Raw genomic sequence first — 27448 nt, 5'->3', positions numbered from 1 at the left:
TAGTTTGTAAACTGCAAATATTAGAGAATGATGCAACGTTATAGAAAAAAGGTATTACTGAAAATAACTGAGACTTTTCTTTGCTACTAATAGCCTAATAATTATGCGTACTTCACATATAACTCATTATATCATAAGGTTTTTTTCCGCTTCAGTGTTACTTTATGACGGCCATACACCATGCAGTATTAATTGTACAGTATTCAGTCTTGTCATATTTGAGTACTTCAAGCTTCACTCAGTTGAGTATACTTTATGCAAATTGTTTCCATTAAAGGAAATCTGAAGTGTGAGGAATACGGAGGCTGCCATCTCTATTCCCTAATAAGCCATGCCAGTTGCCTGACTCAAAATCAACTGAAGCCAAAAGATCAGCATGACAGCCAGGCATCTGTCAATGTGTATAAGGGAATGGCAGCCTCCGTATTTTTCTCACTTCATGTTCCTTTTAAAGCGGTATAAAACCCTGACATAATATTCAATAAAAACATGGTTTCCTACTTTTTATATGCCATACGGTTATCATATTTGCTTTTGTGCATAAGTATTATTATTCATTTAGAAATTATACATTTCTAAAGTACACCAATTTTACTCTGAGAGCTGACTCTGCATTTTATTTATAACTGCTTTATTCATCCTCTAACTTAATCAGAAAGCATTTATGCTGGTCTGACTTTGTTCAGCAGAGCTGGCAGTGTGAGAGAAGGCTTTGTTTACATTTCTCACTTGATGCAATTAAACATTAGATAACATTAGGTAAAGTTTCAGAAGCGGCCAGCTCTGCTGGGGGCTCTTTCACACTTGCGGCGATTTTGTGCGTTACGCAAACGGCTAACGTTTGCGTTAACCAAGGTAAAATGAAAGTCCATAGGCTTTCATTTTACCTTTCACACCCGACGCTGCGTTTCGATGTGTTGCGGTCCCGACGCACCCGGGCGCAGTTTTTCGTCCAACGCACCCGCGAGCCGGCGTTTTCCGTCGGGTTTAATTACCAGCTGCCGCCGCGTCGCACCGCAGATACCTGACGACACGCCGCAGGCAGACAACGCGTGCAGGAGAACGGCTCCTGCACACGTTGGCTGATGTGAAAGAGCCCTGGAAGGGAAGCTTCTAAAGCCTGTGTTAACCCTTTGAATGCAGTTCTAGTAAAAAAAAAAATGCTGGTTGTATATAATGTGCTGTAAATAATCTATTAGAGCAAAGTAGAAATGCTGGGTTTCGTTCCGCTTTAAGAGTGAACACAATGTATGTTTTTTTTCAATCTTTGGTTTCTTGGCCTAAAGTAAAACAATATTTAGCAATAGTCTGAGTGGAATTAAGTTAAAAAATAAGAGGCCTGCAATAAATAAGTGGCCTGCAATTTAGGTTAAAATGTCCCAATGTTTTGGGGATGCTCAGGAGCCCTTTATCAAGGCCACCAATACAGTATTAAGTCACGAACCCCAGTCTGGATCTCCAGCACTCTGTGACAGGACCTTTTTTATTATTATTCTAATAGTGTCACCAGAAGAGGAATGATCCAGAAGAGAGAAGAGTTGCTTTGTGACTTGTTTTTAAAGGGAACCTTAACGAAGAGGGATATGGATGTTTCCATTTAAACAATACCAGTTGCTTGGCAGGCCTGTTGATCTCTGTGTGCAATAGTGGCTGAATCACACACCTGAAACAAGCATGCAGCTAATCCAGTCTGACTTCAGTCAGAGCACCTGATCTGCATGCTTGTTGAGGGGCTATGGCTAAAAGTATTAGAGACACAGGATCAGCAGGAGAGTCAGCCAACTGGTATTATTTTAAAAGGAAAAATCCATATCCTTCTCAGTTTAGGTTCCCTTTAAGAGGTCATTGTGAATTTCACTTGAAGAAAAGGCAAGTGAGGCACTAATTGTTGCAATAGAAAATACCTTTTAATCCAATCCACGGTGGTATGGCACATCAGGGTACACAGTGGGGGCGAGGGAGGCCTGACAGCTGTTTCACTTTACACCAAAGCTTCCTCAGAGGCCAATAGTAAAAACTTCTATTGGCCTCTGAGGAAGCTTTGGTGTAAAGCAAATGAATGGGGAGAGTGGTATGGGAATAGTATTTTAAATTTAGATCTCACATCTTATTGGGTTATTTCTTTTACTTGACGTAAGTTGGATTTAAAATGTGGCAAAAAGGTGGTTTGGGTTGGATGCCTGCAAAGATATGAGAGCAAAGTATTTTATTGGCACAAGTAAGTGCTATGGTAAAGTAGTGCAGCTTAGCCTGGTTACAGTCCATCAAATTCAACCCGAACATATGGTGCAACACTAACCTGTACCATCACATATCCCAGTTGATCCAGTTGTAATTGAGTTTTTCGAGCAGCTTGTCTCAGAGCCAGCAAAAAAATTCTTTTTTTTGGGAGGCAGCTAGGTCAGGAAAGGTTAGATTGAGTGGTTGCTAGCAAGGGGAGGGAGCCTGAGAATATGATGTGGTTTCAACTATGGAGGTCTCTATGCAATTGCCCTGGTCTGGGAAAGATTGAAGGAATGCAAGATGTGTCCAGGCTCATGTTAAAATATTTTGGTCAGATGGAAAAAGCTGAGTTGCTGAGGTGGACGAGGCTGCAAAGTTTAGAAAAAAATCAAATGTGTGTTCAGCAATGTATTGTATGGTATGAATTTTTATTGGCTAAATGATTGGTCAATTTTACCTCTTCCATGTAATAAGAGGGCCAACAGATTTTGCAAACCGTGAACAGATTTTGCAGGTAAGCTCTCATACTACATTGAGGTAGTAAAATAGGTCATCAAGGATTGGATTTGTGTACATATCTTTAGAATGAAAGAGCTGGTGATGGACGGTAAATTGATTGTGAGGGAGTTTATTGGGATGTTTGTTTGAAATACTAAAATCAGCCAAGATTAGCGTGGGTAAGTCATAAGAGATGAGGGCCCATATGCAATTCTCTTTTTCACTTGAGGTTTCTCCTACTTGAAATTTTCAAACTTGTCAATAAAATGCCTTTTAATCCACCAACAAGCAAGCAAGTACTCCAAATATTTTTTACAGTACTTTTTCAACTACTTTTTGGTACTTTTTCCATTGCAAAGTGCTGAAAAGTTATAAATCAAAGATGAAAAATTATCTCCTAGGAGAAAACTCAGGTGAAAAAGTGAATTGCATATGGCCCAAGGTGCAGCATCTATGAAGCAGAGTTGTCCAGAAATGGGGAGACTAGGCTACGGGGCTGACAGTCCGATGAGAAGGGGGCGAGACCAACTAAATCAACAGACACAACTATGATTATAGTGTGATAATGGCAACATGTGCAATTGTAGCTTTTCTTGTTGGACTGAATGAATGTTCATTTTACATATTCATACAGGTTGTAATTTATTCACCTCGATTAGAATAGGTCAGGAAATAAATATTTAAATTACTTTACCTGTTACAGATTGAAAGAAAAGAGAGAAAGAGCAACTGTGATATATTTTATGAAGTTATCTGCTTAGAAAGTGAATCCGAGAGAGAGAGAAGGAAAACTACAGCCAGTCCTTCAATACGTCTATCACAGTGTGGGCCACAGGGGTCCAACATACCTTCACCCCCTGAAGATGATGAGGAAGAAGGTGAGCTACCGTTTTGTAACCAAGAAACACGTTTCAAATGTATTTAAAGTGTTATTGTACTGTCTAAAATGTCATTACTAATGCATGCCCCGTGAAATTAACATCACAGTAGATAACCTCTGTCTCGGACCTAATGCAGGTTGTAATGCTTATGTTCTGCTTGGAGTGCTAGTTATTGTGTTTAACCAATTTTCAACTTTTATCCAACATTGTCTTCTCTGGGCACAGGTCAGGAGCCTTCATAATTGGCTTTTGACTCTGTGAACTCTATAATAATTTTAGAATAATTTTTTGTTCTTTCTAATCTGCGTCATTTACATATCACAGATCCAAGGTGCCTCAATATCTGGTCATTAGGGAAAGTCATAAGCTATATACATGCAGTAGTGTAATTGGGTACCAGTCATCTGTAATGTGTCTTTAGTCTAGAGGCCTGTACACATGCTCAATTATTGTATTCCAACAGGGATCGGGAGTCAATCCCCCGGGTGACATTGCAGGGCTGAGGCTGATGTGTTGCCTGCTTTTAAGAGAGCAACTCACAGATTACAGAGGTGTCAATTAGAATAAAATACATTAACATTTCATAAAACAGGGGGTATTGGATGATCTACCACCCCAAGAATGACACTAATATTACTAATCATTAAGTTATTTATTTTTACTCCCACAAATTTTGCAACGCGTTTCGCGGGTCTGTAGTCCACTTCCTCAGGCAGTATAAAACAGGAGCAACTGTAAAAAAAAAATATGTAAAATACATATCACATATCTATATAATATATATAATACACAAATCACATGTCCATAACATTGTGTCCATAAGGCATATAAGATGCACACGTCCAATATGCTATCTCTGTCCCCTGTACCTCCTCTATGGCCTCCAGTGTCACCTCTGTTTTTCTGTGTCTTCAGTGTGCCCCTCTGTGCCATCTCTGCTCCCCCTGTTGCAGCAAAATGCCATTTTACCAGTTTAAAAAGGTTTTCTAAATTTGATTTTCTCAAGAATTACAAGGTCTTCTAGAAAAAAAAAATGTTTTCACATTTTCCAGCATTTCGCACTGATGGTCGTTTGTAAGTCTGAGACTACCTTTAGACAGAAGGGCAAGTCTTTTTTTTTTTTTTTTTTTTTTGCATGTTATGCTAGACCAGGGGTCCCCAAACGTTTTGGGTCGAGGGCCGGGTCAACGTACTTCAGACTGCTGGGGGGCCGGAGTATACATAAAATGATGTAGAAGTCTTTGCAGGCCAGACAGTGAAGCATACCCAGGTGACAACCTGCAGTTCAATTGGACAGCATTGTCACCTGATGTGGAATTTGATTGGAAACCAGCGAATTACTGCTTTCTGGCTTCCATGTGGATGGGTGGTGCCAGCACTGCTATTCTATATGCAGACCACCAAAATTTAAAGATGTAGCTGACCGCATCTATAAGTGATCCAATTTGTGTGTGGGGGTCGGCAAAAAAGCCTCAGGGGGCCACATTCGGCCCGTGGGCCTTAGTTTGAGGACCACTGTGCTAGACTGTAAATCAGATTTAAAGATAACTGTACATAGAAACATAAATGCATATGGTATGCCCTTGCACTCCAGAATGTATCAGTACAGTTTCAAGGGTGCCAACAGATAATTGTGATTACGTTTGTAATTACAGGTAGCTATTAAAGCTACAGTAGCAGGTTTTTCTTATATATATATATATATATATATAGAAGAATTCAGGAGTCCAAAAAAAAAAACTGTTTTGCTACCTGCCTTGGTAATCAAAGTGAACTCTTTACATGGTTCTTTAATGCCCTTTTATAGTATTTTACAGTTCCACCATTTTAAACCTATTTTTGTGAATGGTAAAATCACTGCGAAACATTTGTTCCATTTCTGGGAAAGAAGGAGCCTGGCGCTCATCTTTAATTGATAGAATGAAGAATGTATGACCTGCTGTAGTTCAGGACACCATAAGCCAGTTACTGCGAACAGGAAAGATTGAGGCTCCTTAACATTCGCTCCAGCTGATATTTTTACAGTGCCACGAGAGACCAAAGTTTCCATCTTCAGTTCTTGTCCTCCTTATGTCGTTCTAGATAATGATGAACCTCTTCTGAGTGGTTCTGGGGATGTGTCCAAGGAATGTGCAGAGAAAATCCTAGAAACCTGGGGAGATCTGCTGTCAAAGTGGTAAGAAAATATGTATTGACAGGTGATCACTTGTATTGCAGTATCTGATATGAGCTTATAGGATAATTGATGATTGGTGCTGCAACCAAAACTCTACAGGAGTTACAAGAGGCTGACTTGTTAGAGTAGAACAGAAGTTTGGCTTCTTAAAACAGAAGGTATTTGTGGTCATTCAGGATGGAGTGAGCTCTGAGGTGTCCCACAATGCATCACTGCTGAAAATGCAAATCTTCTCTTTGTTGGCCCCGATGGCTAAACATGCCTGGAATGCAATGATGTGTCAGCTTGTTAATATTACAGAGCCAAACTAATTCAACATACATACAGACTGTTTCAGATTGGTTGATCCTCATCAATGCATGGCATGGATTAATGCCATGCCTCTATGGTGTTAGGTGTTCCATGCATTTTTAGAACACCTCAGAGCTCACTCCAACCTGAATGACCACAAATACTTTCTGTTTTAAGAAGGCAAACTTCAGTTTTGCATAGCATTTAAACTTTTTGATCTCTTTCGGCCCCTTACACAATCCTATGAGTTCTGGCTCACCATGAGCTTGCTGGGCAATCTGTAACTCTTGTTAGAGTCAGTGATTGAACGTCATGTGGATAGTGATACTAAAGCTGCTTTTTCTATTACTGTATAAAGTTGGCGTATGGCATATCATTCCTCATCTATCCCTTTGGTGAGTGGATGTTCAGAAGTTAACACACCTACCTAACAAGCTGCCTATATGAAACTCTTCTTTGCATGTCCAGTTGCTCAACAGCCAATCAAATGCTAGGTTATCCATTGGTCCAGTTAGTCACCAATCTGGTTCAGGTGCCCTCCACTGCTACCAAGTGTGGTGGAGAGCTTGGCAATCTGTTCAGAGAGATGGTTGTGAGACCTCGAAAGTCAAGGAGGTTTCTCAAACTAGAAGCCAATAACATAAGTTCCTGGCAACAGGCCTTGCAATACACACAATACATTGTCATAAGAGAGTTGAATGGCATTCTAGACACATGGCATGTATAGTTCAGAATGCCATGGTCATCACCAGAGTCATCAATGCGGTTATGACATTACTGCCGTGTGCTGCTGGAATTTCCTTTGAAGTCCCTGCAGAACAAAAGGGGTATTGGGTGAAGCAATCATTGCTGTATGATTGCAGTAAAGGAGGCAGCAATGTTGGGGGACACCTATATGCACTTCAGATTTTTCTTGGCCAAAACAATCGTTTAGAATCATGCCAGCTGGAAATCCTAAAGTTTGTATGTAGCTTTGGGGACACTGCATTGCCTGTGTTTTATGTTCCAAACCAAGGTAAGCAAACTGTTTGATATTAATACTTGTGTGTGATGTGACATTGAAGGAACAGTTTTTATGATCTCTCAACAATATTGGACTTTTTTTGTTGAATAGACTTGCAAAGGAATGTGATCTAACGAATGGCTGGAACACCACTATCAAGTAGTTTGAACTGTGCAGAGAATAATTAACCCTGTTCAGATTTAAACCATTGCCTAGGTTAACGATGGAAAAATTTCCCTTCACTTCTGATATTCATGACTGGAAGTTAGTGGAAATCTCCCCAAAAACGTAGGAAATGCCACATTATGGGAAAAAACTCAAATGGGGTCTTCTGCTTCAGTGAGCTTAGTGAGTTTCTGCTTTGTATATTTTGCGATTCCCCTCTCTTTCTCTGCCAGTGCCAGCTGTCACAGAGATGACAACAAAAAATAAACTTACCTGGGGCGGGGGGGGGGGGGGGGGGATGGGGGGAGGCACAAACAACATACGGTAAAACCCCAGAGTAACTAACACTTCTTCACACTATACTATTATACAAAACCAGGGGACTGGCATTAAAGAGGAACTGCAGTAAAGATAACATAATGAAAAAAAAAAAGGATTTTTACAATAGTTATTTATAAATGATTTTGTGCTGACATCACACTGTGGGAGCGGTTTCACCACAATATCAGCCATACAGACCCCCCTGATAATCAGTTTGAGAAAAGTTAATGATTTCTCATGGGAAAATGGGTATCCGCTACTGATTGGGATGAAGTTCAATCCTTGGTTACAGTTTCTCTTTAAACGGTTCTTTTTATAATTTAGATGGCTGCCACATTTGAAATGTTAAACCATATTTATGCATTCATGAAAATGTAGGGGAGTTAGGCCCGGTTCACATTAGCGTTCGCTATCCGGATTTTCCGGATCTGATCCGGACCGCATAATGTACAAACGGAACGTACGTTCCGCATAGCAATGTAAAGTCTATGCGGACGTTCACACGCGTCAGTTCCGTACGTATCGGAGCCGGATCGGATCCGGACTCCGGACTCTTTTCCAACATGCGCTATTTTTTGGGTCCGGATCTCCGGCCCACGCACCCAGACCGGAGCCGGACCTGAGCCTGACAGCACCATCCGGAACACAGAAACCAATGGGAAACGGAAGGCACAGAACACACTGCCTACAAAAACCTGACGTTCTACCCCACTTCCTATGCGTATCCAAGCGGCCATTTCGGATGGGGACACATGGGCCAAGCATGTCTGGAGTGGAGCAGCAGTGACAGACGTGCTGGAGCTGTTTGGCAGAATGTCGGAGGTGGAGGTGAGGCCTACAGCGAAGGAACCTGATTCTACAGGTGCACCTTCTGCTGACCCCAACATGTTTTTTCTTAAAATTTCGCTATTTTTTGCCCACGGATCCGGATGGCAGCCTAAAGCATGCCTGATGCAAACGGACCGGATCCGGATCGGAACCATACGGTTCCGATCCGGATCAGTTCCGGATCCGATCAGGATCCGGTCCGTTTGCATGGCAAAACGCAAGTGTGAACGGGGCCTTATTGAATCTGTTTAACTAGGTACCGGTATGTTGTGAGTAGGGATGGTTAATGAGATGCAGATAATTCCGAGTTAATGCAGTATTATGTACATTTTTCACACAAATGTATGCAGCTTGAAAATAATCTAAACAAATTTCATATGCATACAATATTTGCAGAATCCTGCATCAACTCTCAGTTCTTTGCATCTAATTGACTATCCCTAATTGTGAATATTAAAGGACGACTGAAGGGAGAAGAATATGAAGGCTGGCATATTTATTTCCTTTTAACCACCTGAACGGTCTGGACGAGCTCAGCTCGTCCAACACCGCCGGAGGTCGCCGCTCAGGCCCTGCTGGGCCGATTTTCATCAAATAAAAAGCAGCACACGCAGCCGGCACTTTGCCAGCCGCGTGTGCTGCCTGATCGCCGCCGCTCTGCGGCGATCCGCCGCGAGCAGCGGCGAAAGAGGGTCCCCCCAGCCGCCTGAGCCCAGCGTAGCCGGAACAAAAAGTTCCGGCCAGCGCTAAGGGCTGGATCGGAGGCGGCTGACGTCAGGACGTCGGCTGACGTCGATGACGTCACTCCGCTCGTCGCTATGGCGACGATATAAGCAAAACAAGGAAGGCCGCTCATTGCGGCCTTCCTTGTTTATTCTGGGCGCCGGAGGCGATCGGAAGATCGCCTCCGGAGCGCCCTCTAGTGGGCTTTCATGCAGCCAACTTTCAGTTGGCTGCATGAAATAGTTTTTTTTTTATTTAAAAAAAACCCTCCCGCAGCCACCCTGGCGATTTAATCAGAACGCCAGGGTGGTTAAGCAATGCCAGTTGCCTGGCAGTTTTGCTGATCTATTTGGCTGCAGTACTGTCTGAATCACACCAGAAACAAGCATGTAGCTAATCTTGTCAGATCTGACGATGTCAGAAACACCTGATCTACATATGCTTGTTCATGGTCTATGGCTAAAAGTATTAGAGGCAGAGGATCAGCAGGGCAGCCAGGCAACTAGTATTGCTTAAAAGGAAATGTATATGGCAGCCTCCATATTTCTCTCGCTTAACTTGTCCTTTAAATACTTTCTGTAAAGCACTGTGCTGGTAGTTTTTGATGGGAAACAAATTCACAAAATGCCCAGAGAACATGGATTAAACTGTAATAATCAGCAATTTATAAATATTTTTTTAACAAAAAACTGGGACATGCTGAGCGTTTACAGCACTTTCTCATGCAAATGTTGTTTTCAGGCATTTAAACCTGAGTGTGCGCCCTAAGCAGCTGTCTGCACTGGTGAGGAGTGGTGTGCCAGAGGCCCTCAGAGGAGAGGTGTGGCAGTTACTTGCCGGATGCCACAACAATGACTACCTAGTGGAGAAATATAGACTGCTCATCACTAAGGTAAGACTGATGATACACATAGCTTTACCTTGATCCACTCATTCCATTGCAGTCTGTTTATTTTTCCTGTGGAATCATTAAAGGGACCCTGCACACAAAAAATAAAATCTGCATCTGGAATCTGCATCTACCTGGGGCTTCCTCCAGCCTGTGAGATTCCTCTACGTCCTCTGGGTCCACTACATGGTCCACTGGTGGCCCCGTTAACCCGGTTACTTTGGCTGAAGTCACACATGCGTGACCTGTCCGCGCACCTTGAGCTTTTTACTACGTATGACAATACTGTATATCACACGGGTGTCTAACTCAAATACAAAGTGAACCAAAATTGAACTCTAGGACCAAGTTCTGGGCCGACTTCAGTGTCTAATGGCCACCTCTCTTCCCAGTGTCTAATAGCCCTCCTCCATCCCCTATACAATTCCCTGATGGTTAGTAGTCCTTTCTTTCCTATACAGTTTCCTGATGTTTAGTGGTCCCCTTCTTCCGCTAAACCAGGGGTGTCAAACTCCAATACAAAGTGGGCCGACATTGAACCAAATCTTAGGCCAATCTCAATGTCTAGTGGCTATTAGACACCAGGGCACCTTATAAAGTTCCCTAGTGTCTAATAATTCCCTTCCATCCCCTAAAGAGTTCCCTGGTGTCTAACGTCCCCTCTCCCCTGTACAGATTCCTGGTGTCTAGTGACCCCTCCATCATACACCTGGTGTTTACTGGTGCTCCTCCCTCTATCTGGTGTCTAGTGACCCCCTGACTTCCCTATACAGCTCCTTGGCGTCTCATGACTCCTCTCCTCCCATGTACAGTTTCCTGGTGTCTAGTGCTTCCCTCCTTCCTCAAATGGCTTCTCTGGTGATCTAGGGCTTCACCTCCAATATAACTTCCCTGGTGGACTGGAGTGGGCCAAACATAATGCAAAGTGGGGAACCACCTGAGAGACAAATTTGATGGCTCCGAGGGCCAGATTTGGCCCGCGGGCTGGAGTTTGATATCTATGGTATATCAGCAAGTGTTGTAACATGTTTATTTTCAATTTATGAATGAGCTTATCAGTAACTTCGGGCTTAAAGCCTTGTCTGCATCAAGTCCCTTGCCCTACTAACACTATACTAAATGTAATGGTGATAAACTAAGATCAATTTCTTACCTATAGCCTGGTGAGAAGCATTAATGTTGTTTCCTTTTTCTGATCTCAGATTTCTTCCCTAGCAGCATAGCAGCCTAGCAGTGAGTTCAGGGAGGATTTGAAGATGGAACAGATTATACATTTGTGATCATAAAGCAATGTGCTGATCACTGTGCGCTTTTAGTTACTACAGACTTAGATAGGTAAGGAGGTCTGGTATTGCAGGCAAGGATTCCAAACAAGGCTTTGTGCTTTAGCTGTATGTAATGAAAGGGGCTTGTGCTGTATTTTCATATGACTAGTGATGGCAAGAACTGTTGGCTGGCAAATGGTCCCTGTGTAGTGACCTCAGAGCTACTTCCGGGTCAGCATGGTCCATCACTATTGCACAGGTGCTGACCCAGCAGCACGCGTCTTAATCGCAGGCCCATGGCTGGGAGTGCCCTGTAAGGAGAACCGAGGTCACTACACAGGGACTGTTCACCAGCAAACCGTTCTTGCCATCATTACATATGGCCTTATTATTAATACAAACCTCATGCTTCATAATCTTAGCTTTCTGTGAATTGTGGTATAAAAATAGAATTAGTCATGACTCGCTTATCTCATTTTATTTTGAAAGTTGTTCTTGAAATTTAAAATACACCAGAAGTGAGAGGGACATAGAGGCTGCCATATTCTTTTACTTTTAAACAAGACCAGTGGCCCGGCTGTCCTGCTGATCTCTTTGGCTGCATTAGTATATGAATCACACACCTGAAACAAGCATGCAGCTAATCCAGTCACAGGTCAGTCACAGACGCCTAATCTGCATGCTTGCTCAGGGTCTATGGCTAAAAGCATTAGAGGCAGAGGATCAGTAGGATGGCCAGGCAATCTGTATTGCTTGAAAGGAAATATAAAGATTTGATACTCACCCGCAGCTTCCTCCTGCAGCATAAATCCGTCTGAGTCCCTTGCTGTCCTCCCGCAGTCTGCTGTTTAGCCCCGGTAATAGTCTCAGTCGGGTCAAGTCTGGGTCTTCTGCGCATGCACGGTAAACCCGGAGTGACTCGACTGAGCCAGTTACCGGGGCTGATCTTCTACAGAAAAACACAGTCCTGCTACTTTCATTCATGATGCCTTGTAGAGAAAAAGCCCATCATTGCCTGCTGTGGATGGTTATGGTCTCACCTCATGGCAGGGATGCCTTATCGCTTATCGCAGGAGGGAAGGAAATTGAATCCTCATTCCTTGCAGTTGATGAACTAGTGAAGACCTGTCGATCAAAACACTTGATAAATGACTGCTGGACAATTGTTTAATTTTTTCCAAGCTGCTGAAGTACAAAAAGTACTACCTCAAGCAGCATAGTGGAGCTTACCATTACCATGCTAAATCAAGCCCTAGTTCACCGTCCCAGATTTTGCTATGAAAGTAACGGTGAATACTTGATTCAGGTATTCCAGAGCAGTCTCTTTTGGAAAAGGTCACATGGCCCAAAGATCTGTACACAAAGTATAGACCTGCAAGCAAAATGGGAGTTCTTTCCTCTACACGGTGCATTCACTTGTCTAGGCCCACCTCCTTCCTCTGATCCTTCTTTTGTAACATCGGAAGGCGGTGGGCAGGGTCATCTCTGTGCTCTGAGGGATCGATTGATTGGTGCCCACTACCGACTCTGCCCTGCTAACTACTTGTGATTGATAATGGGTTAGGGGGAGGTTTGGACAGAACACAGACTTTCTAATTCAGTTTGGAAAGCGTGTGGAACAAAGATTTAGCACACCAAGCCGCTATCTGGCTTAACTGGTGTGCACCTGCAATTCTCTTAATTGGCTCTATTACCTGCTTTGGAATCATCTGGACTGGTTGTACCATCGATACTTTCTGACTGCCCATTTGTGATATGACATCTGAGCCGGGTTTCCTGTCGCTCACATTTGTATGGCTAGACCGGTCCACAACTTTATGCAGCCATTGAGCAGGATCATCACTGTGAACAGAGCGGCTGACAACATTTTGGTAAGACCCATTCTTTACTATTATTAGTGGAATTTCAGTAGAAACAAAAAGCACACATTTTTTGGTCCTCTGGATTGAGGTTCCATATACATCACACAATACGTTTGCTGTTTTTTGGAGTGACTTTGACGAATCTGAGTTACATGTATGCTTCGTGAGTCTCAGAGCTCAAGGCTATAGCTATGTGGAGGTTGAGTATACCAGCTGATATGCTGGGGAACTGATCTACCTATTTGTTGGAGATTTAGGTGCACTTATTTGCTTTGACTGAACCGTATTCATTATAAGAAACCTGAGGCATTTAAGGTTATTAAATGCGATTGTATGTTTGGGAAGTGCTAGTGTTGGGGTATGCATTCCATATAGCAGAGGTCCCCTCACTTTTTCAGCTTGTGAGCTTCTTTGTAAATTACAAATTGAAAATTATCTACTAGGTAGAATCTGCCTACAGATGCAAGCCCATCAGTGATTACCACAAAGCCACAAATCCGTTAGATGCATACCTGGCTGGATAGTGTAATGGTTAAGGGCTCCGCCTCTGACACAGGAGACCTGGGTTCGAATCTCGGCTCTGCCTGTTCAGTAAGCCAGCACCCATTCAGTAAGGAGTTCTTTGGGCGAGACTCCCTAACACTGTTGCTGCCTACTGAGTTCGCTCTAGTGGCTGCCTCATAAGCGCTTTGAGTCCGACAGGAGAAAAGCGCTATACAAAAAAAGGAATTATTATTATTATACCATAGTCCTCCTCAGTAAGCCAAATAGAACAGTGCTTGACCAAATAGTCAAATAATATGCTTACAATATCATGCTCAGTGTCTGGCAAAATTGTGATCGGCAGTTGCACAGAAAGCTTTTAAATGTATGGCTTCCCACCTTACAGCGTTATTGTCCTCTACATTGCTGTGCAAAACTTCAGAACAGCATATCGCAGTAAGCTTATCCAAGTACGATGCGTATGCCACTCGGGCAGTTTGTGTGGGATCTACCCGGAAGTCCTTTACGATTTACCGGTAGATTACGATCTACACAATGGGCATCACTGCCATATAGGATTTATGAATTTGTTTATGATAAAGACTAGTGATCTTAGCCCGTTTAAAAACGGGCTAGGTCTGTCAGTAATCTGCCGTGCGCGCGTACTCCACTAGCCGCCTTGCGCGCACACACACACGACCGGCCCTTTCTGGCCCCATCCTCCTCCGGCTCTCGCCAGTGTCTCTGCTTCTTGTCTCTGCACATGCGCAGTGCTAAAAAGCACTGACACACGGACACACGCAGGGACACTTGCCTATTATTAGCTAGGATATAGTTTTGTGATCAATGTATAAAACCGTTTTATTGGTATACTTGTACTTGCTCTTCTTTCCTAAATTGCAAGGTTTTCTATTCAGTCCAACCACGCTGCATTGAACATCAGCACAGGAAATCACTATTGCAAACCCAGCAAGCTAGGCGATTAAATAAATAAATAAATAAATAACAATAATGCTAACATGGCTTACTGTATGTGCAGTGCAGAAAACTGTGTGCATTTTAAATTAAAAACAAGGCACACGCCTGCCTTAGTACTTTAATCATATTTAACTATGTTTAGCTATCAGCTATCATTGCGATACCTTAAATTAAAGCAGTTGCATTGAAATGAATGGAGATATGATATAAAACATAAGCAGACCCTTCTTTTTCTGCTGTGCTCTCCATCATTTTACATGAGAATTAGTCAAATTGTTCACTTCCAGACAGCCCAGGCTTAGTGTGTACAGATGTCAGAAAAACCTTGGCCAATTCCTGACCTCTGTCCGTCTTCTAATAAAATGATGAGGTCACAAAGAGTAATTGAACACGTATATCCCCTGTTCATATGTGGCAAGTCTCTAGATCCCAGGGGCTTCCTTGCGTAGAAAGTGCAGACTTTCCTGTCTTGTAGATAAACCATGTCGTTTGTCTTAGTGACAAGTCTCTTGGCAATAGAAATGTCACAGCTACAAATCTTCTCATGTAGCATTGGTGTAGGTCTCATCCCATTTGTTAAACTGGCAGTCAAGGCTCTGGTATTACAGGGGAGGTGCTAAGCTATATAATGGATCTGGTCTCTCTACTTTCCTACTGGTTTTGGATCACTCGGAGCTGCCCGGGTATTCTGAGCTAGAAAAGTCAAACCTTTCTGTTGAGCAGAGCCCTCAAAGTCCAGAGCCCCTCTCAATCCTATATTAATTAGAAGTTGTTTAAATGAGATGGATCAGAGGCTCTCTGCCGATGAACAATCCTTCCCCAATCCATCTGGCTTATCTTCAAGCGCTGAAAACGAACGATTACTGAAATTACTGCAAAAGTCTATGGGATCTGAACGATCACTTGTTCAGTGATCCGACATGACAGTTGCGATCGCTGTGCGCCGTTAAACATTGCTTAACACAATTTTTTTATAAATGATAGTACACAATGTCACATAAAAGATCATTCATTGCGAAAAAAGTCACCCGACGCAGAAAAGTCAACCCTAAATAACACGCATTGGTGTGGACCTCAAATAACAAGATGTCTGCTATAGAATATACAGTATGGAAGTATTAGTTGTTTGACCTGACATGTTCTTTTTAATGTTGGAGGCTCAGGAGGTCATCCTTCAGGGTAAAGGGACCAAGTTGGGACAATGTTTCTTGGCCTCAACTGCATTTGGCCCTTTGTGACCATATTCTGCCAAAGTACAAATAAAACAGCAGTCACATCTGTCACATTGTCCAAGAAATAGAAGACCCATATGGTACAGTTGTCATAATGTGATCTCCTGCGTTGCGGCAGGCTGAAGTTTGCTTGAAATGTATTATCTGAATTTAGTGACATTTTGTAATTTTGCTGCGTTTGAATAGACATGCTATCTTGATGATGATGATTAGGATTACTGGTTTTTTTTTTCGTTTTTGTGTATTTTTATGCTTTAAAATAGAAACTTAGCCAAAACATTTTATTTATAGAAAAATATTGGCATCCCTTTCAGGTTTGTTTTGCTTTCAGGGTTTCTGTTTCTGATTTCTTGGACAACTTTACCACTCCCATGCAGTATGTGAACTTACCGATGCAATCTGCTCATAGTATTCAAAATGTCCCTCATTCTACATGTAAGTGGTAAAATTGCTGGTCAAACAAAATTAGATGTGTGTAGCCACCCTTGGTGAGGTAATCTTTCCAATGGCAAAGCATTAATGAAAATGTCTTTTTAGTAGTGTGAGAAGGTGTCAGGATTTTGTTTTTACTATCACTGGAGAGATTCACGCACGTCTTGATAGTGGGGATACCACAGGAGGTGAGAGAACATCTCCACAACAAGAACACAGGCAGCAGTTTCTTAAAGGGAAGTGGAGGCTGCCATATTTTTCCTTTTAAGCAATACCAGTTGCCTGGCTGTTCTGTTTAGTCTCTGCTTCTAAAACATTTAACCAAAGACTATAAACAAGTATGCAGATCACGTTTGTGATACACAGCTGAAAACAAGCATGGGGCTAATCTTTCAGATTTTTGATTCAGAGATTACTAATGCAGGACTGCCCAGCAAATGGTATTGTTAGAAGCCTCCATATACTTCTTGCTTCAGGTTTCTTTTGAGAGGTTTGTCAAAATATGTTTTTTGTTGTTTTATTTTTTTTGGGCTGGAGGTCTGCTTTAATGGAAAATCAGACCTTTTTTGTCATTTCTAAGCGCTCTAAAAAGAAAGCACTGCGTAATGCAGTCTCTAGCATGTTGTGCCAGTCCACCATTTCCTATTCATTGTGTTCTAGAACAATAATAAACTCAATGTGTAGACAATAGTGAAGGAATTTGCAGGAACTTTGTTGTTGCTGGAATACTTTTACAATTTAGCAAGCTGCTTAGGCCTGACAGAAGGTAATGAATACTCTGGGCATGACAGGAAGAGTTTAGAGCCTATTGCAAGATCGTGTTGTAGGGATACATTCTTGTTATGTAATTTTCAGAACTGAGTGTTTATGGAGAGGGGTCAGAGAAGAGTTGACCTACTAACTCCTCATTAATTTAGAGGAATGGAAGGGGGGAGAGTTTACAGGTACTTGAATGTGTTTGAGGAAACTACATCAATTGTATATGATTTTCCAGCTTGTCCATTCATCACTTTTCTCAAGTCAGCCTGTGGGGTTATTCTACTACCTATAGCCGAGGTTGTCTACTTCTTATAGCTGAGGATTTCATCCAGTCCAGCTGTTTTTGCTGATTGACATAGGTGAAATTGTAAGTGGGGAAAATTGTGTCTCTGGTTGATGAGACTCCTTACATCTGTGTGACTGAGAAAAACACTTGTGAGGACACAGAATGGATAAGAAGTTCAGTATGTCGTAATCTGTCTGTATGGGACCTGAACAAACATTAAAAGGAATGCAATGTCAGGAACATATGATGGCTGCCATATTTTTTCTCGTTTAAACTCTCCTATTGACCTTCCTGGTCAGTAATGTCTATGGGCTTATTCACAGTGGGACGTTGCATTGTATTGTGATGTTTAAGTCACAACACAGCATTACAATGCAGCGCAAAAAAAAGTGGTTATGCACATTAACTCTGCGTTATCGTGGCATACAGAAGGTACAGTAAAGCATACAGGCAATGAAAAGTATGCTTTCCTGTACCTGATAATGTGAGTTTAGAGGTAATGCACTGCAGTAGTGCGTTACCATAACGCTACATGTTACAATGCAACGCTAACGGTGCACTGTGAACGTCTTATAGGATTAGCATTGCAGTGCTGTAAACTGCATTATAAGACTTTATAACACAGCTCTGCAGCGTCTCACTGTGACTGTAGCATTAATCGCACACCTGAAACAAGCATACAGCTAATGTTGTCAGATTTTTGTCATAGTCCTGACTTGAATCCAATTGAGAATCTGTGGATGGGGTTGGGACCTTCAATTGCGTTGTGGAGAAGTCAGGTGGATACACAGCTGATAGTCCTACTGAATAGACTGTTAGAATTTGTATTATGGCAAGAAAAAAGCAGCTAAGTGTAACGATTGTGGAATTCTCTCCGTGATCAGCACACAAGACGTGCGCTGACACTGCGGAAATCCTCCACAAGCGTATCATTTGAGGGAACCCAGCAAAAGGTGCAATGCACCTGTAAAGGGAAATTCCTGTCGGCAGGTGGAGCTGTGCAGTGCAGAGGAACAGCTCCTCTGCCCTGCCACAGACGCAAGACAGGAATTGCACGAAGGGAAGAAACGCAGGGCAAGATAGCCCTGAAAGAGAGAGTTCAAAGCGACAGAGGGTATGTGTGTTCACCAATCTAGTCGCCTCCCTGCGACGATGAACACACAACCAGGAAGATAAAGTGAGAAGGCAATCGCCGGAGATGGCGGTTGCTAACAGCGACACAAGACCGAATAAGCACAGATGAGGAATGTATGTATGTCCACCAATCTAGCCGCCAACCTGCGACGGTGGACACACAACAGAGGAAACCAAGTGAGAACGCAATTGCAAGAGAAGCGATTGCGAAAGAGAATGAGCACAGGGACAGATTGTATGTGTGTGCACCAAACTAGTCGCCAACCCGCGACGGTGCATGCACAACAGCAGATATGAAGTAGGAACGCAATCGCGAGAGAGGCGATTGCCAGAGGTGACACAAGGCTACAGCAAGGCAGAGCACGAGAGTAGCAAAGGCACAGCAAATATACAATGAGAAGATAAGGAAAATAACAAACGCTAACTAAACGCAAACACCGCACTCATTCGCAACAGTGCACGCGTTTATGCGCGGTCTCCACGTGTTAAGCACAACAGAGACCAGTACGCCTAACTAACCACCGACAGACAAACATGAAACAGAGGACGCGAGCGCCTGCTCAACGGCTACCTCACTGAGCCTTCAGCAAGCACCCGCAGCAGACAAGACAGATACACGAAAACAGGAACAGGTGAGAGAGACGGATCCGCAGCACTAGCGCAAGGCGAGTGCGATCCAGGCAAGACAGATTAGATGAGATAGCTGGTAGCAACCGCTGCTCCAGCTATACTCCAAGAACAAAGATCAGAACAACTTCCTGTCGACCACCGCTGGGACAGAACAATCGCCACAGACAAACAAAACAGATATGCAATCCTAACTGCACTAGGGAATCTGCCTAGTGCAGTCCCAGGAATTACTCTAGGCTAATCTTTTAACAATGAGCAAGGCTGACACTCCAGGAGTGTTTCACAGGACTAACCCTTATGACCAGCGCAGGTCTGTGATATCACATGGTATTTATAGTACAAACCTCCAGAGGATGTGGCTAGGAAATTTGCATGACCAACGTATGCAAATTCCCTAGCAGCAGCAAGCTGCAAAACTGACAAAAGGTCTCTCTTCCAGAGACCTGCAGAATGCAGACCTGAACAGTGGTCAAAAAGCTGCCTGCTTGCGCAGGCAGCTGAGCGGATCATTACACTAAGTAAAGAAAAACGAGTGGCCATCCATTACTTTAAGAAATGAAGGTCAGTCAGTCCGAAAAATTGGGAAAACTTTGAAAGTACCCCCAAGTGCAGTTTCAAAAACCAACAAACGCTACAAAGAAACTGGCTCACATGTGGAAAGCCCCAGGAGATGAAGACCAAGAGTCACCTCTGCTGCGGAGGATACGTTCATCCGAGTCACCAGACTCAGAAATCGCAGGTTAACAGCAGCTCAGATTAGAGACAAGGTCAATGAGTTCTAGCAGCAGACACATCTCTAGAACAACTGTTAAGAGGAGACTGTGTGAATCAGTCCTTCATGGTAGAATGTCTGCTAGGAAACCACTACTAAGGACATGGAACAGGCAGAAGAGACTTGTTTGGGCTAAAGAACACAAGGAATGGACATTAGAGCTGTGGAAATCTGTGCTTTGGTCTGATGAGTCCAAATTTGAGATTTTTGGTTCCAACCACCGTGTCTTTGTGCGACGCAGAAAAGGTGAACGGATGGTCTCTACATGCCTGGTTCCCACCGTGAAGCATGGAGGAGGAGGTGTGATGGTGTGGGGGTGCTTTGCTGGTGACACTGTTGGGGAATTATTCAAAATTGAAGGCATACTGAACCAGCATGGCTACCACAGTATCTTGCAGTGGCATTCTATTCCATAGGGTTTGCGTTTAGTTGGACCATCATTTATTTTTCAACAGGACAATGACCCCAAACACACCTCCAGGGGTGTAAGGGCTATTTGACCAGGAAGGAGAGTGATGAGATGCTGTGCCAGATGACCTGGCCCCCACAGTCACCAGACCTGAACCCAATCGAGATGGTTTGGGGTGAGCTGGACGGTAGGCCTGAACGATTTATCGTTTTTGTATCGAAATCGCGAACACGGAAGTGACGATTCTGTGATCGCCAAAGTGTCGATTTTTGCCGATATTTGCTGTACTGCGCCCTCTTGTTGTACAGTAGCAGCAGCGCACCTTGTACAAATGTCTGTGTACAAAATGCGGCGGCTCTCACTCCCCGCGGCAGCTCAGTATCTCTATACTTCTGCGTAGTTAGTGCCACCTTCTTCTCCTCCTCCTCCTCCTGTCATCAGCAGACCCAGCGGCAGGCTCTTGCTCTCTGTCACTCCTCCTAACTTTATCGTCAGATGGGTGGGCGACAGACTCCGCCCACAGTCTCTCGCTCGCTCCTCCTGTGAAGCTGATAGGCACTAGAACTAATAGGCACTCATTTGCTCCACTGATTGTTTAAAGACGAGCTGTTAGGTATAAGGTCTCAGAGAAAATAAACACATATATCAGTAGCTAAAGATTGGCTGTACTTACATTACATATGCATTTCACTGTCCACGTTTGTACTTCACAGAATTTTTATATAGTATATGCAGAGAATGATGCTCCTGACAGCTCATGGCAGGTTCCATGTTTTTCTGTCTTCTATGAAGCCAATTGTGTCGTCATGTCCTCCCTGCTTCCTGATCACAGAAAAGCTCGTACTGAATAACACAGTGTGCAGTGAATATTAATGAGCCATGTGGCTAGGAACAATAGCTGACTCCTGCAGTGTACTCTGCCCGGAGATTTATCAGTGCTACGCGCTGGACTGATTACAAGCTGCTGTAACGTCTCATTAGCAGCCGAGGGGAGGGCCCCAGAATGCTTTGCAGTATAGTATGCGGCTTGCGTCCTGATTGGGAATAACAGCTTTGCTGATAAGCACACATCAAAGATAAGAGAGATTTTTATCTTCACTAATGCCTTTTTGGCTTCCTTCTAAACTGTTTAACACAGGAGAATAGAGGTTTAAATTAGCTTCTGCAGCCTGACAGTTACTCTTTAAAGGGGTGCAGACCACAGCGAGACAAAAGCTATTGTCTGGTCTGACTTACCCTCCGCATTACAAAGCAGCTCAGTGTGTAGCAGGGAGCAGAGAAGGAATTCCCTCCCTCCTCCCCCCCTCCCCTTCCAGAAGTTGTCAGGAAGCACAGGAGAGAGCACGTGGATCTATCTGCACAGCGTGGGGGAGATGGAGCTGTAGGCAAGACTGAAGTGTGTGACTGTTTGTGTCTTTCAGTCAGTGTGTGTGGATAAGTATGTGTGTGTGCGCATTTCAATGTGTGCTGCAGGATGTGTGTGTATCAGTGAGTGGATAAGTGTGTGTGTACTGCAGGATGTGTGTATCAGTGAGTGCTGCAAGATGAAGTGTGTGTATTAGTGAGTGTGAATAACTGTGTATCAGTGAATGCTACAAGATGAAGTGTGTGTGTATCAGTGAGTGCTCTGAGATGGAGAATTAAGTGTGTGCGTGTGTATCAGCGTAACACTCCTCCCACCCCCACTGCTTACCTTTACCATACCTACCCCATTTCTAATATCAATTGTCCCCACCGCCTCTGTGACATGACTCATACCCCCCCATAATAAGTGCCGCAAGGGGAAACAAAGGATAGACGACATGATAATCTCCCCGCTGCCCCTTGTTGACTCTCGCCTTGGTCTGGTTGGTCTAAAGCTTGATTTGAATAAAATCGTGAATCGAAACGAAATCGTAATTTCTGACAGAAATCGTGCAATTCAATCTTTTCCTAAAATCGTTCAGGCCTAGCTGGACCGCAGAGTGAAGGCAAAAGGGCCAACAAGTGCTAAGAATCTCTGGGAACTCCTTCAAGACTGTTGGAAGACCATTTCAGTTGACTACCTCTTGAAGCTAATAAAGAGAATGCCAAGAGTGAATATGAAAATAAAATATACATGAAAATAAAGAAAACTGTTTGAATGAGGTGTGTCCAAATTTTCGGTCTGTACTGTATATGTATATAATATTTCACACACAACCTGTTATGCACCTCGGAAACTTGATGCACAACATCTGTAAGGGTTGGTCCACAGGGTGGTGTGGAATCCATAGTAAATATTGGATAATCCGATTGCTGACAGGAGGTCTGGACCTAAGGTCTAACATTACTCTGATATTAGCTCTTCCGGGATCCCCCTGACCTATCTCCCAAGTGATGAGAACGATCAGTGGAAGGGTAATTCCTAATTTCATTTGAACCCCCCCCCCCCAATCCCCTCCCCAACCCTCCCCAAAAGGCTCCCGGAGAAACACTGATATTTATTGTTTATTGAATTGCCTAACCGTGCATTTCATTGTAAATTGCCTCCCGGCCTCTGTGCACCTTATTGTCCTGTTATAATCTGTCCATTCAGCAACATTTCATTCTAGTAATTATATATATCAGCCAACATAGATAGCCGCAGCATTATGTAATAAGGAATGGATACCCACATGATTGTATATTTGCTGCTAGTGGTAAGAATATGCATATGAACCAGACAGGAGAGTTGCCCATATATGTTATTAATTGGATGTATATGATTCATGCAAAAAACCATGTTTAACAAAATTATAGTTGGCAATAATCACAGGAGATTACATGAGATAATCTCATTTAATGTAATCAACAGCAGCTGGGCCATTGTTGTAGCAGGTATACAGTTCAGCTTGAGGCACATGCATAAATCTGGCCATGCACTGGATTAAATCGGGAACAATACTGATATCGACCTGAATACCCCTGATCTCAATAAAGATCTGATCTAATATTATTGCTATCACCACAGCAATCACTAGTTACTTATAGCCCAATACAGCTGCTGATGGCAAATTGGTCCTACGCTATGGATATCTATGAAACATGAAGTGATTTTATAATAATAGAAGTATGTAAGATGTCATTTTTAAATAGTTTTTAAGGGTACGAACTCTGGGCCTGCTAACCTGGTTTTCTACCTAGTTAAATCTGTGAATTTATATGCAAGATGGCTGCTCAGACTTTCCTGGTTATTTGCAGTGTTACTGGTTTCCGACTCAGATTTGCCAACACAGGAATCTTTAAAGGGACACTGAGCACCTTTTAAAAACACAATTTGCACTTACCTGGGGCTTCCGCCAGCCCACTGGAGGCCATGAGGTCCCCCGGGCATCCTCCTGGCTCCTCCCCTAGTCCCGCATGCTTCAGAGTTATACAGAGGCGCTTAATTTGAATCCTTGTGCAGATTGTTTGATACTCCTCCCTATATTGCCTGATGAAGCGGGGTTGAACCTGCGAAACGCGTTGCATTTCTTTTTGAAGTTCCTAATAAATGTGTTTGACTGTCTGAATCGCAGTCGTTGTCGTGTCTGCTTGAGGAAGGTAAGACCACCACTTCCTCCTTCAATTTTGCCATTTAAGTTGGTTTTTAAGATCATTTAATCTATTCTTATACTTTTGGCGCCTCTGTTCATTGTATACATGCTTCAGAGTTAGAGAACCGCGCATGCGCAGGACTCTCACGCCGGCCGGCGTGATGACACGTAGCAGCGGGGATGCATACTGACGACTTCATGTCGAAGTCACCGATTAACATATCTGCCAGCGGGACTGGAAGGAGTGTACTTGAAAATTTTTGTACACTTTGCAAATGAAAAAGTACCAAAAAGTAGGTGAAAATTTACTATCTCCTGTATTTTTTGGACTATAGACTCACTAGGTTTCCCTAAAAAAGTGTGGAAAAAAATTCACTGCGTCTTATAGTCCAAATGCATGGAGATCCTGACTTGTGAACGCCTGCCAATACGAGCTTCCAACCCGCCGCAATGTTGGTGATTCCCTGTACTGTGCCCATGCATTGGAGGACACAGGGGGACAAACCGAGGACACAGGGGGACACAAAGGGGCATAAAGAAGGACACAAGGGGGACGCAAAGGGGCATAGAGGAGGATACGACGGGAACACAAAGGCCAGTAGAGGAGGACACAAGGGGGACACAAAGGGGCATAGAGAAGGACAGAGGTGGACATAAGAGGATACGAGGGGGCAGAGTAGAACACAGGGAGACACAAGAGGTACAAGAGGGCATGAGGTGTCAAAGGGGCTTAATCCACAAGATGCCTTTTCACCATGGATGCACCAGGTTCAGTATGTATATTTTTTCCCCTGGTTTTGACCTCTAAACCTAGGTGCGTCTTATGGTCAGGAGCGTCTTATAGTCCAAAAAATACGGTAAATAATTGTGAGTATTTTCTTGGGGTTAATTACCCAGATGTCCGGCGCTTCTATGCATATCTAACGTGCGCACGCGTCCAATGGGACACGTTCCACAACTCAATACCGCACACTTTCTCCTTCCGTCCGAAGGAGGAAGTGCGCAATAGTGAGTCGTGGAACGCGTCCCATTGGACACGTGCGAGCGTGTAATATGCATAAAAGCGCCGGACATCTGGGTGATTAACCCCCTGTCTCCCATGCACACACCTGAGGCAATTAAGCCTCATTAGAATCACAAATTCAGCTACTTATCTACTCGTGAGCCCATCACTGGTTGCTGTCAGATACCATGTTTCCCCAAAAATGAGACTTGTATTATTATTTTGTTTTGATTTTTTGGAGCCCCCCGGTTTCCGAAATTGTTGTTATAAGTATTACTACTCGGTTGAATACTGATGAAAAGGATGAGGCAGACCTGGTCCTCTTTGCTTTGTCTCTTTTTTTCCAGTAATAAAAGCAATAGCAAAAGCAAGTAATAAAAGCAATACTCATTGGAAAGTAGTTATAGACAGGATGTACTATAAATAAATGTTTATCCAGGTTTAATTTAGATAATGTTGCCTATACCAGGGGGTGCTTGGCAAACAGCGGCCTTCATCCTCTATAATAAAACCTAACTGTCCCTGCGTCATCCTTCCTGTCCCTGGCTGTGTGTCTGTGGATTTTTTTTTTACTGCGCATGTGCACAGTACAGGCAGCCATTGGGACAGGAGGACGGGCCAAGGAGCCGGGCAGACAGGGGCGCGCGTGTGCGCACTTACTGGTGGCGGCGGTGGCGGCAGGAAGAAACCTAGAGCCTGTTTTTAAATGGGCTTAGGTTAACTAGTACATACTATAATCATGCTAAGAAATAGTGTTGTAGAATGCTGCTATAAAACACTTTTTTTATAAAAAATATCAGCATTTTGGCTCCGTGAATGCTCTGATAAGTGAACTTTTGCATTAGCAGCGATCAGCAGTAGTGATAGAGATTTCCTTGTTCTCCAGTTAAGTTGTTTGTTGTTTATTTAAACTAGAAATACTAATGAATATTTTGGCATTACATATACAGTACAATTGATCCAGCCTGAGATAAGAACGGACATAGCAGCCTGAAACACAGTACTCAAGCCGTGCCAGAATTCTGTGGAAACTGCGTTGAGTAATATTCAGACTTGCAGAACAGGTATTTTTTAATCTCTTTCCTAAGAAAAATTCTTTAAAATGGACAGTCTTATTTTAAAGGTAGATCACGTTCTCGGTATATACCAGTGGTGTGTTCCAAAAGTGGCTTGTGTACATCAATGATTTCCCTTTAAAAACCATAGTAACTATTTTAGTTGTGTTCTGTATGCTTTCTTGGTCTCCTATAAGGGTGAATGAAGGAGTAACCTTTCTGCAGTGTTGTTGCCTGGTACACCGCATCAATTGTGATCGGCCAATCACATACCAATTTTATCACCTCCATGTAGTCTGAGAGCTTACCTACAGTCTGTTCATAGTATTCAAAATTCAAAATCTGCTGATCACCATAGGTGGTAAAATTGGATGTGTGTATGCACCCTAAGCTGCTGGCTTATTTCATTAGGTCGCTCAACCTCTGAGAAAGGCATGTACAACTTATAAAACATGCTTGTAGTACTCCATTCTTAACCATGGTACAGGCATAAATTTCAACATGTTTTCATAAGTACAGTTCTATTAACCTTACCTAATTACCTCACACCCAGGCTCGGACTGAGCCACCGAACCACCGATGGTCCCATCGGTGGGCCCCGACTGCCCCGCCTCCTGGGGGCCCCAGAGCTAAGAGGGAGTGGGGCACAGCTTGGAAGGAGGGAAATTGGGCACAGAGCGACGGGGAGGGGGGGGGGGGACCTCCCCCCCCTCCCTCACTTAGGGGCCCCCCCTTCCGCGCACCCCCCTCCTCTAGAAGTGCAGCGAGCGGAGAATAGCTACAGAGCTTCAGATGATGCTAGCTCCGCTCCGCATGCCTCTGCTGCCCTACTGGTCTCTGTCTCCTACAGTGACGCTGTCCAATCACGCTCTTGCAGTACTTCCTGAGAGAGCGTGATTGGACAGCGTCACTACAGGAGACAGAGACCAGCAGGGCAGCAGCGGCATGCGGAGCGGAGCTAGCATCATCTGAAGCTCGGTAAGCTATTCTCCGCTCGCTGCTGGCTGCACTTCTGGAGGAGGGGGGTGCACGGAAGGGGGGGCCCCTAGTTGAGGAAGGGGGGGGAGGCTTCCCTGCTGATCTGTGCCCGCTGACCCCCCTTCCAAGCTGGGGGGGTCACTTGCATTTTGTGGGGGTATCTGCCACCAACCTGTTTGCATTGTGTGGTGGTATCTGCCACCAACCTGATTGCATTGTGTGGGGGTATCTGCTAGGGCTGCACGATTTTGGGTAAAAATTGAAATTGCGATTTTTATGTCAAAAATTGTGATTTCGATTTTTTTTCCACGATTTTTTCCAAAACAAGCTTTAGTACTTGGGGGTGATGGGTGGTGTCCTAGTGTAGTGTACAGTGTCGTGCAGAGCGGGTTTGGGGGGGGGGGGCTTGGGTGTGGCGGCATAGCTAGCATAGTTGCCCCAGTATAGCTAGTATAGTGCCCCAGTATAGATAGCATGGTGTCCCAGTATAGTGCCCCAGTATAGCTAGTATAGTGTCCCAGTATAGCTAGTATAGTGCCTCAGTATAGCTAGTATAGTGCCCCAGTATAGCTAGTATAGTGCCCCAGTATAGCTAGTATAGTGCCCCAGTATGGGTAGGTAGTGCCCCAGTATAGC

At 43.7% G+C, this 27448-nt stretch overlaps 1 protein-coding gene across 4 annotated transcripts in view; it reads left to right on the top strand.

Annotated features, from left to right (window-relative positions):
- Nucleotides 1–27448, top strand: part of RABGAP1 (RAB GTPase activating protein 1) — a 281195-nt gene that overhangs the window by 84081 nt on the left and 169666 nt on the right. For all 4 annotated transcript variants that reach the window (XM_068248160.1, XM_068248159.1, XM_068248157.1 and 1 more), the window contains 3 exons: nucleotides 3425–3599; nucleotides 5685–5778; nucleotides 9851–10001. In XM_068248160.1, coding sequence (XP_068104261.1) covers nucleotides 3425–3599; nucleotides 5685–5778; nucleotides 9851–10001 — 420 coding nt within the window. The remainder of the gene's footprint in view (nucleotides 1–3424; nucleotides 3600–5684; nucleotides 5779–9850; nucleotides 10002–27448) is intronic.

This window comes from Hyperolius riggenbachi, chromosome 8, assembly GCF_040937935.1.
Source record: "Hyperolius riggenbachi isolate aHypRig1 chromosome 8, aHypRig1.pri, whole genome shotgun sequence".
NCBI classification, from domain to species: domain Eukaryota; kingdom Metazoa; phylum Chordata; class Amphibia; order Anura; family Hyperoliidae; genus Hyperolius; species Hyperolius riggenbachi.
Note: the sequence above shows the minus strand (reverse complement) of the source record. Positions and strands in the feature narration are given on the sequence as shown.